The sequence below is a fragment of the Bos indicus x Bos taurus genome, chromosome 27, assembly GCF_003369695.1.
Source record: "Bos indicus x Bos taurus breed Angus x Brahman F1 hybrid chromosome 27, Bos_hybrid_MaternalHap_v2.0, whole genome shotgun sequence".
Classification (NCBI taxonomy): domain Eukaryota; kingdom Metazoa; phylum Chordata; class Mammalia; order Artiodactyla; family Bovidae; genus Bos; species Bos indicus x Bos taurus.
Window position 1 is genome coordinate 33692282 of NC_040102.1, and position 15400 is coordinate 33707681.

General features: G+C 36.8%; 1 protein-coding gene across 1 annotated transcript in view; it reads left to right on the forward strand.

The window, feature by feature from the left end:
* The window catches only part of ADAM9 (ADAM metallopeptidase domain 9), a 92638-nt gene that overhangs the window by 73012 nt on the left and 4226 nt on the right, over positions 1–15400 (forward strand). The window contains exons 17-20 of the mRNA XM_027530150.1: positions 5789–5869; positions 6125–6230; positions 11320–11461; positions 13110–13197. Of these exons, the coding sequence (XP_027385951.1) occupies positions 5789–5869; positions 6125–6230; positions 11320–11461; positions 13110–13197 (417 nt within the window). The remainder of the gene's footprint in view (positions 1–5788; positions 5870–6124; positions 6231–11319; positions 11462–13109; positions 13198–15400) is intronic.

The window sequence follows — 15400 nt, forward strand, 5'->3', positions numbered from 1 at the left end:
ATAGCTGTTTAAATAATCACTACGTATTTTCCTTTGACTTGTTCATGTGTTGAGTTACGTTGGTAAATTCCTTGACATTAAATTGTCTTTACAACCCTGGAGCAAACACTGGTAATGTAGATTTATTTCTCAGTCTTTGTGCTGGTGAATATACTTTTATATTTCTGAAGCTGTCCTCTTATGCTTTTTTAACTGATGAAAATTTACTCTGTGAATTTTAGTCAGTACTCTTAAATTTCACAGAAACTCAGCTAAGACTGAATTAAATCATAGCAGGAAATTTACTGATTCAAACCACAGAATCAAATACAAAGCTTTGGAACCCAGAATCTCAGATAATGTTCCTATGGTTCTTTTACTGTATCTTTCATCTTTGTTTTCCATTGCTGTCCCCGCCACCTCCCCTGTAGCCAAGCCCAGCTTTATTAAAATACAATTGATATGCAACATTATGTAAGTTTGAGCTGTACAATGTGATGATTTGATATATATTGTGAAATAATTAGCACAGTAAGGTTAGTTAACACATCTGTCACCTCGCATACATTTTTTTTTGGGTGAGAACATTTTAAGATTTACTCTTACCAACTTTCAAGAATATAATACAGTATTGCTAACTGTAATCACCATGCTGAATATTAGATCCCCAGAACTTATTCATCTTATAATTGAAAGTTTATACCTTTTGACCAACATCTCTCCATTTCTCCCATTCCCTGGCAACCACCCTTCCAGTCTCTGAATTCAGTTTTTAAAAATATTCCATATATAAGTGAGATCATATGGAATTAATTTTTCTCAGTCAGACTTATTTCTCTTAGTCTGAATGCTCTGAAGATCCAACCATATTGTTGCAAATGGCAGGACTGGTTGTTCAGGAGTGTGTTGTTTAATTTTCAGTTTTGTGAATTTTCCAGTTTTCTACTAGTTATACTACTGTGGTTGAAAAAGAAACCAGATAGGATTTTGATCTTCTTAAGCCTTGTTTGGAGAAGGCAATGGCACCCCACTCCAGTACTCTTGCCTGGCAAATCCCATGGACAGAGGAGCCTGGTAGGCTGCAGTCCATGGGGTCGCCAAGAGTCGGACACGACTGAGCGACTTCACTTTCACTTTTCACTTTTCACTTTCATGCATTTGAGAAGGAAATGGCAACCCACTCCAGTGTTCTTGCCTGGAGAATCCCAGGGATGGGGGAGCCTGGTAGGCTACCATCTATGGGGTCACACAGAGTCGGACATGACTAAAGTGACTTAGCATAGCATAGCAAGCCTTGTTTTGTGGCTCAGCATATGGTTTATTACATGGAATGTTCTGTGTGTGCTTAAGAAAAATATATATTCTGCTGCTGTTGCATGAAATGTTCTGTATATATCTTTTGGTCTATTTTGGTCTATAGTGTTCTTCAGGTCTTCTGTTTCCTTATTACATTTCTGTATGCATCATCTATCCAATATTGAAACTGAAGTCCCCTATACTGTTATTGTATTGCTATTTCTCCCTTCAATTCTGTTATTATTTGCATTAAATATTAGATGCTCCAATATAGGGTGCATATATACTTGTGATAATTGACCCCTTTATCAGTATATAGTAACCTTCTTTGTCTCTTGTGATTGATTTTGTCTGAAAGTGTATTATATGTGATACAACTGTTGCTACTCCTGTTCTCTTTTGGTTACTATTTGCATGGAATATCTTTTTCCATCTCTTTACTTTCAACTGGTGCATATCATTAAAGTTAAAGTGAATCTCTGTGGGCAACATATTGTTAGATCATTTTTCTTTTTTAATACATTCAATCACTTTGTGTCTTTTGTTTTAGAAATTTAGTTCATTTATGTTTAAAGTAACTATTGATAGGTAAAGACTTATTTAACTGTCATTTTGTTAAATGTTTGTTGCCTGTTTTGTATTTTTTTTGTTTCTCCCTTTCTGTCTTGTGATATATTTTATTATAGTGCATGCTTTAATTCTTTTCTCTTTATCTTTTGTGCATCTACTATAAGTTTTTTTTTCCTTTTATTGGAACTTTATTAGTTTCCTTTGATGATGTCATATTTGCTTGATTTTTCCATGTAGCCTTGCATTGGTATTTGTGTATTTGAAGGGGGTAAACACCTCTTCCAGTCTTTACAGAAAGGTTTCAGCTGGTAAATACCTCCTGCCTGTTTTGTGTGTAGATGGGATTATCTCTGGAATCTTAGTCTGCCTGGTTTGGAACTGGTTTCAAATCTGTCTCTAGATATGCCCTGGGACCTATGGTTGGTGAACTTTTTATTAGGAACTTGGTAGGGTATTGGTGCTAACTGGTCCCTGGGTATATTGAACTGCCCTTTTCAGGAGGTAGCCCCAAGACATGGTCCACAGTTGGGTCCTGATACAGCAGGCCTATTACCAATTGCATGGATGGGTGGAGCTCCTATCAGGTACCTAAGAAGGCTACTGTCTGTTCACTAATTGAGTCCCTGGATGGGCAGGACTGGTTTGTGGAATGTGATTGAAATGGACTGGAATGAAATCCCAGGAGCCATTTCACATTTTGCAACCAAAACTGAAGTCTGTAGACCTGGTTCATGAGGCATGGATATGCATTTCCCCGGTGAGGTACTTGGATGTGCTGGGCTCCTTCCTGACCATGGCCTGACCACTTCAGGATCTCATCAAGTACAGACATGACCGTCTCCTCTCTGATGTCGGTTCATACAAGGGAACTAATCCTATTGGACCAGGGTTTCACCATCATGACCTCAACACACCCTAATTACATACCTTTAGATATCACCACACATGGATTAGGGCTTCAGCATAGGTGTTTTGAGGGGAACCCAAACATTGAGTGTAGCAGACAGTCACTAGAATAGACTTTAGTTAATAGAAGTAGAAAAATATTCATTCTTGTCTCATGCCTATATAGCTTTTGCTGTTGAGTTGTGCATTGTGTTCAGTATGCTAAAGTGTGGTTTACCTCAACATGTGTACAGTTTAGTTGTTTTTGATTTGAATATAATAGAGAAATGATTGGTCAAGGTTCTCCAGAGAAACAGAACCATTAGGTTGTGTATGTGTGTGTGTATGTTTGTGTATGTATAAGGTTTTTTTTTAAAAAAAATAAGGCATTAGCTTATATAGTTATGAAAAATAACAATCCCAAGATCTGCAGAGGGCAAGTTGGAGACTGAGAAGACCTGATGGTGTACTTCCTGTTCAAAGGCTAGCGAGTTTGAGTCCCAGAAAGAGTTATGATTCAGTCTGAGTCCAGAGGCAAGGAAAAAAAAAAGAACCAGTGTCCCAGTTAGAAGGCAGGCAGCAGGAGAAATTCTCTCTTATTTGGAGGAGGGTCAGCCTTTTAATTTTTATTCATGCCGTTAACTAATTGGACAAGACCAAGATAAGGAGGGTAACTTGCTTTACATTTGATCAACTTATGTGTTAATCGCTTCCAAAAACGTCCCACAGAAACATCTAGAATGTTTGATCAAATATCTAGGCACCCTGTGAGCCAGTCAAGTTGATGCATGAAATTAACATCACAGGTCCACATCTTGTTAGCTTGGGGTCCTTATGCATCTCCTTAAATTATACATAATCTTCAACATGATAACAGTCTTTGAGATAATCTTGAAGACAGTAGCATGGTCATAATTTTGCATAACATGGTAGAACTGTGTACAACCATTGTATCTCGTGTGTAACAGAAAATGCACTAAATCCTACCTTGAGGAGATTAATTCTTTGGCCACTGTGTACTTTTCTTGATATCCTGTAACTTAAATCCTGTCATGTAAAGTTAGCAATACTTAAATACTATGATATAAAGGTAATACATTGTATGTTACCTGAGGGACTAAGAGAGAGAAGAAAAAAGTATTTGATACACATACACACAAGCATGTTTATAACAAATTGAGGGAATGGTCATGATAATTACAGTTTTCATTTCTGTAATATAGTTATAGCTGATGTTTCATTTGTTTTTATTTTTGGCTGCACCGTGTGGCTTATGGTACCTTAGTTCCCCAAGGGGTCGAAGCCATGCTTCCTGTAGTGGAAGCACAGAGACTTTACCACTGGGCCACTAGGAAAGTCCCTATAGCTGGTATTTGTTAACTGTCTTCTTCCCTAATTCTTTATTGTCTTTGTTTTCAGCAAGGACTCAGCTGATTAGGATTTTTTGCTTGGCAGGATGCTGTAAAACCTTCATTCCTGAAGGCTCTGGACTGTTAGTAGTCCTGTCAGGATTGGGTGGTTGTAGTTTTCTACTGGTCTTTATAATGGTCATACTAAGAAACACCCTAAGGGATCTCCTATATTCCACACATACTCTTCCTTATTCCATTGTGGAGTAACAGTCCAGTTTTCCCTTGGGAATGGATCAGTCACATCAGCCCACAGTAACTCCCTTCTTTGTCTGTTCGTTCAGAGGCATGAGAAATCTGAAGTGAGTGGGTGGCAGTCTTAACTTCCAGTTCAGTGGAATCACTGATGTGTTTCCTGATGGAAGCATTCTTCCCTCTAGAATTAAGACTTCTAGATTAACTATAGAGCATAAAGTCGTGGGAGCAGGGAGCAAACATTTTGCTAGTGGGCCACTAAGAGAAATAGTGAGTGGTGCCACTCCATTTCCACACCTTGATTGCTGGACCTCTGTCTTATACAGGCAGACACATAAAAGTAATCATTACAGTCAGTTAGAACAAGTTATTGCAAGTTCAGAATGAAAATATGAATTGGAAAAAAACCTATAAAAGATGCTAGATTGCAATATTCATTTATCCTGTTTGTCTGCCAATTTCTCTCAAAATATAAAGGAACTAATTAGGGAATAGATTCCAAAGTGTGAAGTATATGAGATTGCATCAGTAGATAAAATTTCAACAAGTTTTGAAAAGTTGTAAGAGGAAAGAAAGTAGTTTGCCAGAGTAGTAGGACATACAGCTTACAGTGCAGACTGATAGAGTGTGAACAAAGAGCCTGGATCTTAGCCTGGCAGAACCCTAAACAGATTGGTGATTTGGAAACAGTGATTATAGCTGAGAGGGGTGGGGGAAAACATGATATTGAAAATGGACTTACATTTAGTTGACTGATGGAGAAGCTAGTCCTTCTGTCTGTCTGCTTCTCCTGTCCTGTCAACAAAGCAGCGAATTGCCTGTTACCCTAGGAGCAGGTTGGAGATGAGAAGATAAGATTTTTTATATTAGTTGGTCATCCTCCTAAGAGATGTCTGTCTCCCTGTCCTAACCCTAGTACACTGTTCATCTTCATGCATATATAACTGAACTATAGATTTATTGTTACATAAAGTTGGAGGATTTTGTGAGGAAGCTGAACAGAAAGACTGAAACAGAAAAATGAGAGAAAAGATAAAAGGCTGCAAGGGTAAAGTAAAGATTTTAAAATCCAACTAATTTAAATCTCTAAAGAAAGAAAACATAAATGAATAGTTGTGGAGTTTCAGAGCCTTTTCTGTAGTAGTGGAATTATCTCTGTCTGATTTGAAAAAATCCATTTGTGAATATTTTACTTTAGATTTTTACGTGTATATTTGTAGAGAAGGATAGATTATAGTTTTGTTTTAGGCCTTTGTGTCATCTTTGTCCTTTTTGATTGTTAGTTCTATGTCAGTTAGTTAATTTCATCAAATACGCAGTATGGGAATTAACTATTCCTTAAAAGTATGAAAGAGTTCATCAATGAAATCATCTACACGCAGGTCTTTTTTTCCCCCTGGCTAGTTTACTAATGCGTTCAAGTTTTCTTTACTCATTACTTCTTTTTCTTTCAGATCTGTAGAAATTTCGCCTGTGTAAATGTTTCTGTTCTGAATTATGACTGTGACATTCAGCAAAAGTGTCATGGACATGGGGTAGGTAATAGTCTCTTTTGGTTTGTTCACGAAAGTAGTGCTTGAATAATGAGAGTTCTCCGTGAGGTTGCTCAGTGAGATTTCTTAAGGTTTTTAGATATTGGGGAATTTAGACACCTGATAAATTCTTCATTCTTAAGAAGAATGTCTATGGATTTGCATGAATTTAGTCTTTTCTCTTAGTTCCTGTCCTTGAGTTCATGATTTAGAACGTCATTCACAATTAACAAAAGTGGTATTTTGATTTCTTTGAAGGTATGTAATAGCAATAAAAATTGTCACTGTGACAATGGCTGGGCTCCCCCCAACTGTGAGACTAAAGGATACGGAGGAAGTGTGGACAGTGGACCTACATACAACGGCAAGTAGTATAGAGGAAAATGAGTGTGATCTCTCTGTGGTCTATGTCAGAAATTGGGCATCCTTGTACCTTCCCCTCACTTCCCACATCAGTTAATCTGTTTGTGTCTTTATATTTAAAGTGGGTTTCTCATAGGCAGCATTTAGCTGGGTCTTGGCTTTTTTTTTTTTTTTAACTCGGCCAGTTTCTGCCTTTTAATTGAGTTGTTTTGGCCAATTATATTTTGTTTGATTATTGATATGCTTGGGTTTAAATCTAACATAATGATATTTTTCTATTACAGTCTCCCTTCATATGATATTGTGCCATTTCAGGATGCTTCCATTTCTCTCCTCCTGGCTTTTGTATTGAATTATCATACTATATATGTTTTAAACCTATAATACATTGTTATCACTTTTGCTTTAAACAGTTGATTATTTTTAAAAGAAATTTAGATACTAGAAAAGGTCTTTATATTTACCCACATAGTTACCATTTTTGATGCTCTTCTTTTTTGTGTAAAGTCAGATTCCCATGTGATATCATTCAGTTTCTGCTTGAAGGACTTCTTTTCACATTTCTTCCAGTGAAAAATTTACTTTTAGCTTTCTTATATCTGAAAAGGTCTTCATTTTGCCTTCCTTCTTGAATAATAACTAGGTATAGAATTCTAAGGTGACAGTTTATACCCTTTTTACTTCTTAAAAGATGTTCCTACATTGTCTTCTGACTTGCATTGTTTTTCCTGAGAAATCTGTCATCTTTTTTTTTGTCTTCTGTTTGTAGTGTGTGTTTTTTTACCCTCTGGTTGCTAATAAGATTTTATCTCTAATTTTTAGTGTTTGATTATGGTGTGCTTGGGGTTTCTTAAACTCTCTGGATTTGTGCTTTTTTCTTTAAATTTGAGAAAAGTGTGGTCATTATTTCTTCAAATATTTTTTCTTTTTTTTCTCCATCCCTCAGGAACTCCAATTATATGTATATTTGGCTACTTGGAGTTCTTTCACTTCTCAGTGTTTTCAGTCAGTTCAGTCGCTCAGTCGTGTCCAGCTCTTTGTGACCCCATGAATGGTAGCACGCCAGGCCTCCCTGTCCATCACCAACTCCCTGAGTTCACTCAGACTCACATCCATCGAGTCGGTGATGCCATCCAGCCATCTCATCCTCTGTCGTCCCCTTCTCCTCCTGCCCCCAATCCCTCCCAGCATCAGAGTCTTTTCCAATGAGTCAACTCTTCGCATGAGGTGGCCAAAGTACTGGAGTTTCAGCTTTAGCATCATTCCTTCCAAAGAAATCCCAGGGCTGATCTCCTTCAGAATGGACTGGTTGGATCTCCTTGCAGTGCAAGGGACCCGAAAGAGTCTTCTCCAACACCACAGTTCAAAAGCATCAATTCTTCGGCGCTCAGCTTTCTTCACGGTCCAACTCTCACATCCATACATGACCACAGGAAAAACCATAGCCTTGACTAGACGGACCTTTGTTGGCACTTGATTTAAAAAAAAAAAATTTATTCTTTATGTTTAATTTGGATAGTTTCTATTATTATTCTTCAAGTTTACTCTTCTGTGATGTCTGATCTGCTATTAAGTCCATCCAGTGTATTCTTTATCTTTGATATTGAAGTTTTTATCTCTGTAAGTTCTATTTCTCCCTCCCCTTCTTTGCCTTACTCTTTCTTTCTTTCCCTTTCTTTTCCTTCCTTTTTTCTTTTCTCCCTCGCCCTCCCTTCCTCCCTTTCTTTCTTCTTTTCTTCCTTTTTGTCTCTATGTAGCATGTTCAATCTTTACGCTAGCTTCTTGAACATGTAGAATACAGTTATAGTAATATCTAATGTCTTTGTCTACTAATTCTGTCACCTGTATCATTTATTAGTTTTTATGAATTAATCTCCTCATTTGGGTCATATTTTTTCTGCTTCTTTGCATGCCTTGTAACTTTTTTACTGAATTCCAGAAACTGTGAATTTTGCCTGTTGGATATTAGGTATTTTTGGATTTCTGCTGATGAGCTTTGGATGTAAGCTTAAGTTACCCGGATGTAATATGGTCCTTTAGAACCTTTTTTAAAGCTCTTTTGGGGGGGACCTGAGCAGCATTTAGCCTCGGATTGATTTTACCACATTACTGAGGCAAACCCTTTCTGTTTATTCTATTCAATGCTGTTAACTATGAAGTTTTCCACTAAAAGTGGTAGGAACAGGCATTCTTTCTAGTCCTGTGTGAGTTGTGTGTGGGCTTTGTTCCCATTAATCCTTTCAGGTGATTCTTTCTCTGGCTTCAGGTGATTTCCTTACATGCATACATTGATCAGTTCTCAACTGAGTATCTGAGGGGAACCCTCTGCAGATCTTTCAAGTTTTGTCTGTGCAGCTTTCTCCCTTCTGGTACTTTGCCTGTGAACTCTAGTTATCTTGACTTCTTCCTCAACCAGAATCCTTTCTTCACCTCAAGGAAACCACTGGAGTTTGCTTAGGTTCCCACACCCCTCATCACAATCTGTTAACTTTCCCTAGGCAGCAAACTGGGGCAATTGTAGAGCTCACCTTGTAAAGCTCTAAGGGATCACTGCTCTTCATTGCCATATGTCCAGTGTTGTGAAAACCATTGCTTTAAGTATTTTGCCTGGTTTTCTGGTTGCTATAGCTAGCAGGATAAATCTGGCCCGTGTTACCCCATTTTGGCTAGAAGTGGAAGTCAGAACTATACATTTTAATTCATTGATGGATTGTGTCATAACTTGACTTAGCTGTTATCTAATTATTTGACATTTAGGTTGTCTCTAAGTTCTTGATATGCACTGATGACATTGTAGTGTACATCTTAATACACATTTTTCCCAACTGAAGCATAAATTGCCATAATGAGATTATTAGATTGAAGGGTATAATCCTTTTTATGGTTCTTGATAAAAATTCCAAATGAGCTTGTGTAATGCCACTGACAGTATGAAGGTGCCAATTTTAATATAACCTGGCCAATGTTGCTTTAAATTTTGTCTTTTTCTTATTAGGTATAAAATGATATATCAAACTGGCTTTAAGTTTTCATATTTTTATTTTTAATTGTGTTGAGTATTTTATGTAGTTTCATATAACTTTTAAAACAAAGTTTTGGTACTTCTACAAATTTAAAATTAGGATTATTTTATAGTTTACCACTTAACGTTCATACTTACTATACTCTTTCACTAAAGAATGTGAAGCAGACAAAATTAATGTTAACTAATGAATTTTTAAAATTATAAGACTTAAAATCCATAAGCCACAAAAAATAAGATTGATAAATTTAGCTACCTTGGAATAATAAAATTATGCATGAAGAAAAGCATTGTACCATAAGACAAATGACAAAATGGGAAAAATATTGCCAATTTATCATAGACAAAACTTTTCTCCCTAATAGATAAATGACTTTTAGAAACTGAGAAGAAAAAGAAATACAGTATAAATCATGGTACAAAAAGAGAAATCCAAATTAAAATCATATAAGTTTTCACCTGCGAGTTTGGCAAAAATGCAGTAGTTTGACTCTATGGGTGAGGTTGTGAGGAATTCTTGTGCATTGCTGGCTAGCATGCTAACTTTTTAAGAAAATTTATTTTATTGAAATATAGTTGATTTACAATGTTGTGTTAATTTCTGCTATACAACAAAGTGATTCACTTATACATATATAAATACATGCATTCTTTTTATGTTCTTTTCCATTGTAATTTATCACAGGATATTGAATATAGTTTCCTGTGTTATAGTTCAGTTCAGTCGCTCAGTTGTGTCCGACTTGTTGTAACCCCATGGTCTGCAGCATGCCAGGCTTCCCTGTCCATCACCAGCTCCTGGAGCTTGCTCAAACTCATGTCTATTGAGTTGGTGATGCCACCAAACCATCTTCCTCTGTCGTCCCCTTCTCCTCCTGCCTCAGTCTTTCCCAGTGTCAGGGTCTTTTCTAATTAGTCAGCTCTTTGCATCAGGTGGCCAAAGTATTGGTGTTATATAGAAGGACCTTGTTTATTCAGTGTATATATAATAGCTTGCATCTGCTAATCCCAAACTCCCAATCCATTCCTCCCCCTCCTCCTATCCCTCTTGGCAACCAGAAGTCTGTTCTTTGTGTCTGTGAGTGAGTCTCTTTCTGTTTTGTAGATAAGTTCATTTCTGTTATATTTTAGTTTCCACATATAAGTGATACCATATGGTATTTGACTTTCTCTTTCTGACTTACTTCACTTAGTGTGATAATCTCTAGGTCCATCCAGGTTGCTGCAAATGGCATTATTTCATTCTGTTTTATAGCTAAGTTGTATTCCATGGTTTTTAAGTACACATCTTACTTATCCATTCATCTGTCAGTGAACGTTTAGGTTGTTTCCATGTCTTGGCTGTTGTGAATAAAGCTGTTAAGAATATAGGGGTGCAGGTACCTTTTTGAATTATAGTTTTGTTTGGATATATGGTGTGCTAACTTGTAACTACCACTGTGGTAGACAAGTTGATAACGCCTTTAAAAAACAAGTGCATTTACCCTCTGATACGTCAGTTCTACTTTTGGGAATTTATTCTATAGGTACATCTATGTGATATGACATGTATACAAGGCTATTCATTGTAATATGTTTTTGTAATAGCAAAGATTGGAAAAATGAAAGTATTAGTGGGTACTCACTGACTGAATAAACTATAGGGCATCCTTGCAATGGAGTTTTGTATAGCTATACAGAAAAAGAGGTGGTGCTCTGTGTATGGTTTGGGAAGATACATAGTATGGCTAAGAGAAAAAATAACACGTGTAATGGCATTTATGTCATGCTACCTTTTGTGTAAGAAAGGTTTGCAATAAAACATATTTTGTTCTTGCTTATCTTTGCATGAAGAAACACTGTAATATTATAGAAGAAATTAATAAAAGTGGTTACCTTTAGGAAGGCAGAAATGAAGTGGGTAAGCAGGAGGAGTCAATAAAACTTTTCAGTATTTTTCAGTTGAAAATCAGTGTGACTTTTGAACAATGTGAAAATGAATGTAAAATATATCATCATCTAGTATATTTTAGTTAATACAAGTTAACTTCTAATTTAATTATCATTAATATAAACTCCTTCTCTCTAGAAAACAATGCTGCCTTGAGGGACGGACTCCTGGTATTCTTCTTCCTAATTCTTCCTCTTACTGTATTGGCTGTTTTTGTCTTCATTAAGAGAGACCAGCTACGGAAAAGCTGCTGCAGAAGGAAGAGATCACAGACAAATGAGTACTTAGATTATTTTTCTTTTAAATTCTAAGTAATTTAATTATGTATGATGATAATCATATCATAGAAGATAGTTTAAAACTAGCATTCTAGTTTATCTCTGTATTCCTTGGCATGATGAGCAGGAATTAAAGGGTAAGTGGTGACTCAGCCACCTCTTATAATGGTGAGGGAAAAGGCTTATGATGACACCGACCTGTATACTACTGAAAATGGCCCCTAGGCTTCATTTTACTTTACTTTGATTTCTGGTAGTGGGGTAAGTAGAATTTGGGACTGCAACTTCTGATTTGCATGCCATTAAAATTTTTCCTTCCTGTCTATTTCCAGTATCAGTTCTCCTAGAAGTATTCTTCAAGTCTGTTTTGAAAACAGATTTATGTATCATCAGCTTTTAAGAAATAATCTTTGATGGAAGAAAGGGTTGTCATAATTCAGACACCTGACATTTCTAGTCTACATGTTGGACTCTTGTACTGCTGTCTCTCACCAATCATTTCTAATACGTTGGCATTGGAATGTAGCATGTGTTAGCATGGACCTTGTAGTCAGACCTAAGTGCAAGTTCTAGCAAAGCTATCATTTGCTAGAATTATGAACAGAAATAATAAGTATCTAAGCCTTGGTTACATCCTCTACAATGAGAATAATAATATTACCTATCTCTGGAGGGCTTCATGTGAAGATTAAATAAGGAAATATTAACAAATAAAACCCATAGCACAATGCAGTTATTTAATAGCTAGTTTTTATTATTGTAATGTTTCCAAAATGTTCATATCTTGCCTGGAATGCTCACTTTTACTTCATTGCCCTATTTCTCACTTACCTCACTTAAAAACTGCATAATATTTTCCTAGAGAATCCTCATGTTAACTTTATTTTTTTAATGTGTTCTAAAACAGATATAGATTTCTTTTTGTTTTTAAAATATAGTTTATTGAGACATAAGCCTCTACCCCCTTTTTTTTTAGCACACTGAGTGGTTTGGCAGGATCTTGATTCTCTAAGCAGGGATTGAACCTGGGCCCCTGGCAATGAACGCACCAAGTCCTAACCACTGGATTGCCAGGGACTTCCCCAGATTTATCTTTCTATCCTTTCTTTCTCTTAACTTTCTTTCACACTTCACACTGACCAATCCATGTAGATAATTCCCCAGTCTGCATCTCTGAAATTTTAGTTTCATAGCAATAGCTGTCACCTGTACATAGCTTACTTACTATCCTTTTGGCAATGTCTAACTCTTATGTGACATCTTTCCAGCCAGCTTGTTTTGCTTCTCTTGGACTTCCTAATATTCAGAGTGACTACTTTAGACCTAAGAATATTATTTTACTAGTCTCTGATTTCAGGAAGACTTGAGGAGTTTGAGAACACTGGCCTGATTGTCTAAATTATTTCTTAGTATTTCAGTTTATTTAATTGTAAAATGAGATTAATAAAACTTTCTAGTACTCTAAGGATTAAAACTGGGTGAGAACTGTTAAAAATGCCATACGAATTTTAGCTGTCATCATGATCTTATCCACCACCACTACCAGTATCATTCTTCTGTATTTGGGAAAATACAAGTCTGTATATTAATGCTATGTCATGTAGAAATGTCTTAATCTTAATTTAGCTCAAAAGTATTTGTATCTTTCAGATCAGGTGGCAAAAATCAAGCAAAAGATTCTAGACAGCCAGCGAGTGTTCCTAGACCTGTTTCTTCAGTGATTCCTCCCAGAAACGTTGTAAGTTTAAATGAAAAATTCTTTTCCTCTATTATATTATGGTACCACACTTTTAGGGCTTCCCTGGTAGCTCAGCTGGTAAAAAATCTGCTTGCAATGCGGGAGACATGGGTTTAATCCCTGGGTTGGGAAGATCCCTTGAGGAGGGCATGGCAGCCCACTCCACTATTCTTGCCTGGAGAATCTCCATGGATAGAGGAGCCTGGCCAGCTACATTCCATGGGGTTGCAGAGTCGGACATGACTGAGCAACTGAGTGCAGCACATCACATTTTTAAAGCTTAAAAAATTGTTACATAATATCCCAGGTGGTGCAGTGGTAAAGAATCTGCCTGCCAGTGCAGGAGACACAGCAGAGTTGGGTTTGATCCCTGGGTCAGGAAGATCTCCTGGAGTAGGAGATGGCAGCCCACTCAGTATTCTTGCCTGGAGAGCCTGGAGGGTTACAGTCCGTGGGATTGCAAGGAGTTGGACACAACTGAGTGACTGAGCATGCACACATAGGAATAAACATAGATATTTTCCAAAGAATTTAGGAGTGTGGTCTGCAGATGGCCGCTGGGTTAGTTAATGGAATAGCACTAGGGTCCCTGGCTTAGAGGAGATGGGAGGAAAACTAGACATTGAGAATGTCTTGCCTTGAAACCAAGCCTAGAAAATGACCTGGGTTTTATGCTGTCACTCTTTTTTCCTATGTCTGCTATCTTTCTGTTTTCAATACCTGGCTTCCCCAGGGCATCTAACTAAAGATCTGGGGCTGAGCTCCTGGAATCTTGTCTAGTTGTCTCAGCAATGGGACCAGCAATCACTGTCCTTTGGAGTGTATTAGGGAGTACTGGGATAATAATATACTTTTTCTAACATGCATATATCCCTAAGAAATAACAAAATATTGCTTTATCTGCTTTTAAACGTTATATAATGTTGTGTTTGCTGTCTTACATATGTATCTGCATCATGCTTTTCCCCCTTAACATTGCTTTGTGGTTTATCTCTATCAGTAGATGTAGCTCTAATGCATTCATTTTCACTGTTGATATTATATTACATAAACTCCACACAGTTTAAAAATCCATTTTTCTTTTACCAGTTTCCAATTGTTCATTGTTACAAATAAAGCTGAGATGAGCATTCTGTATGTTACTCATGCATATGTGTGAGTTCTAGGGTGGTACTTGTATAGTGGTTGCTATCCACATGTGGCTATTTAAATTTTATGTTATATTAAATAAAATTAAGAATTCTATTCCTCACTGACATTTTAGATGCTCAATAGATCACCTGTGGCCACTGTTGTAGGGGCACCATAGGCATAGAATGTTTCCATCATTACAGAAAATTCTATTAGAGAATCTCTATATTCTGTTAGAGAATTTGGTACATCTGATATAGGGATATACCAAAGTTAAATTGCTGGGTTGAAAGATATTTGAATATTTACTTGAAAATGTCAAATTGTTTTCCAAAAGGATTATACCATTGGGTGATTGCATTGTCAGTGGTGTATGAGCATTCCTGTCAAAGTAAATTTTGGCAGCATTTGGAACTGTCAAACTTTTAAAGTCTTTCCAATTACAAGGAGGTTAAATGATTAGATATCCTTCTAAAATGGAAGGATATGTATGGAATCTCCCTGTTCTTCTCCCTTTCCTTATATAAAAAAGAAACAAATTGTTATGCCCTTTTCCCTTAACCATAAGTCTTGGGGATTTTTCCATATTTCTACATATATAGGATGATCACACAGTCCCTACATATACAAGTTAGAAATTATGTAGTATATAATTTTTTGTCTTTGACATTTTTTTTCCCTTTTCTATTGTGGTAAAATATACATGTGATAAAAGTTGCCATTTTGACCATTTTTAAATATACAATTCAGTGGCATTAATTACATACACAGTGTTGTGTAATCATCACTGCTATTTCTGAAACTTTTTCTTTACCCCAGACAGAAACTCTGAACCCGTGAAGCAGTAATTCCCCATGCCCGATGACCCTGCTGTTCTACTTTTTAAAAATTGAGATTAAATAGACATATCACAGGCTTCCTTTGTGGCTCAGCTGATAAAGAATCTGCCTGCAATGCAGGAGACCTGGGTTTGATCCTTGGGTTGGGAACATCCCCTGGAGAAGGGAAAGGCTGCTGCTGCTGCTGCTGCTAAGTTGCTTCAGTCGTGTCCGACTCTGTGCGATCCCTACCC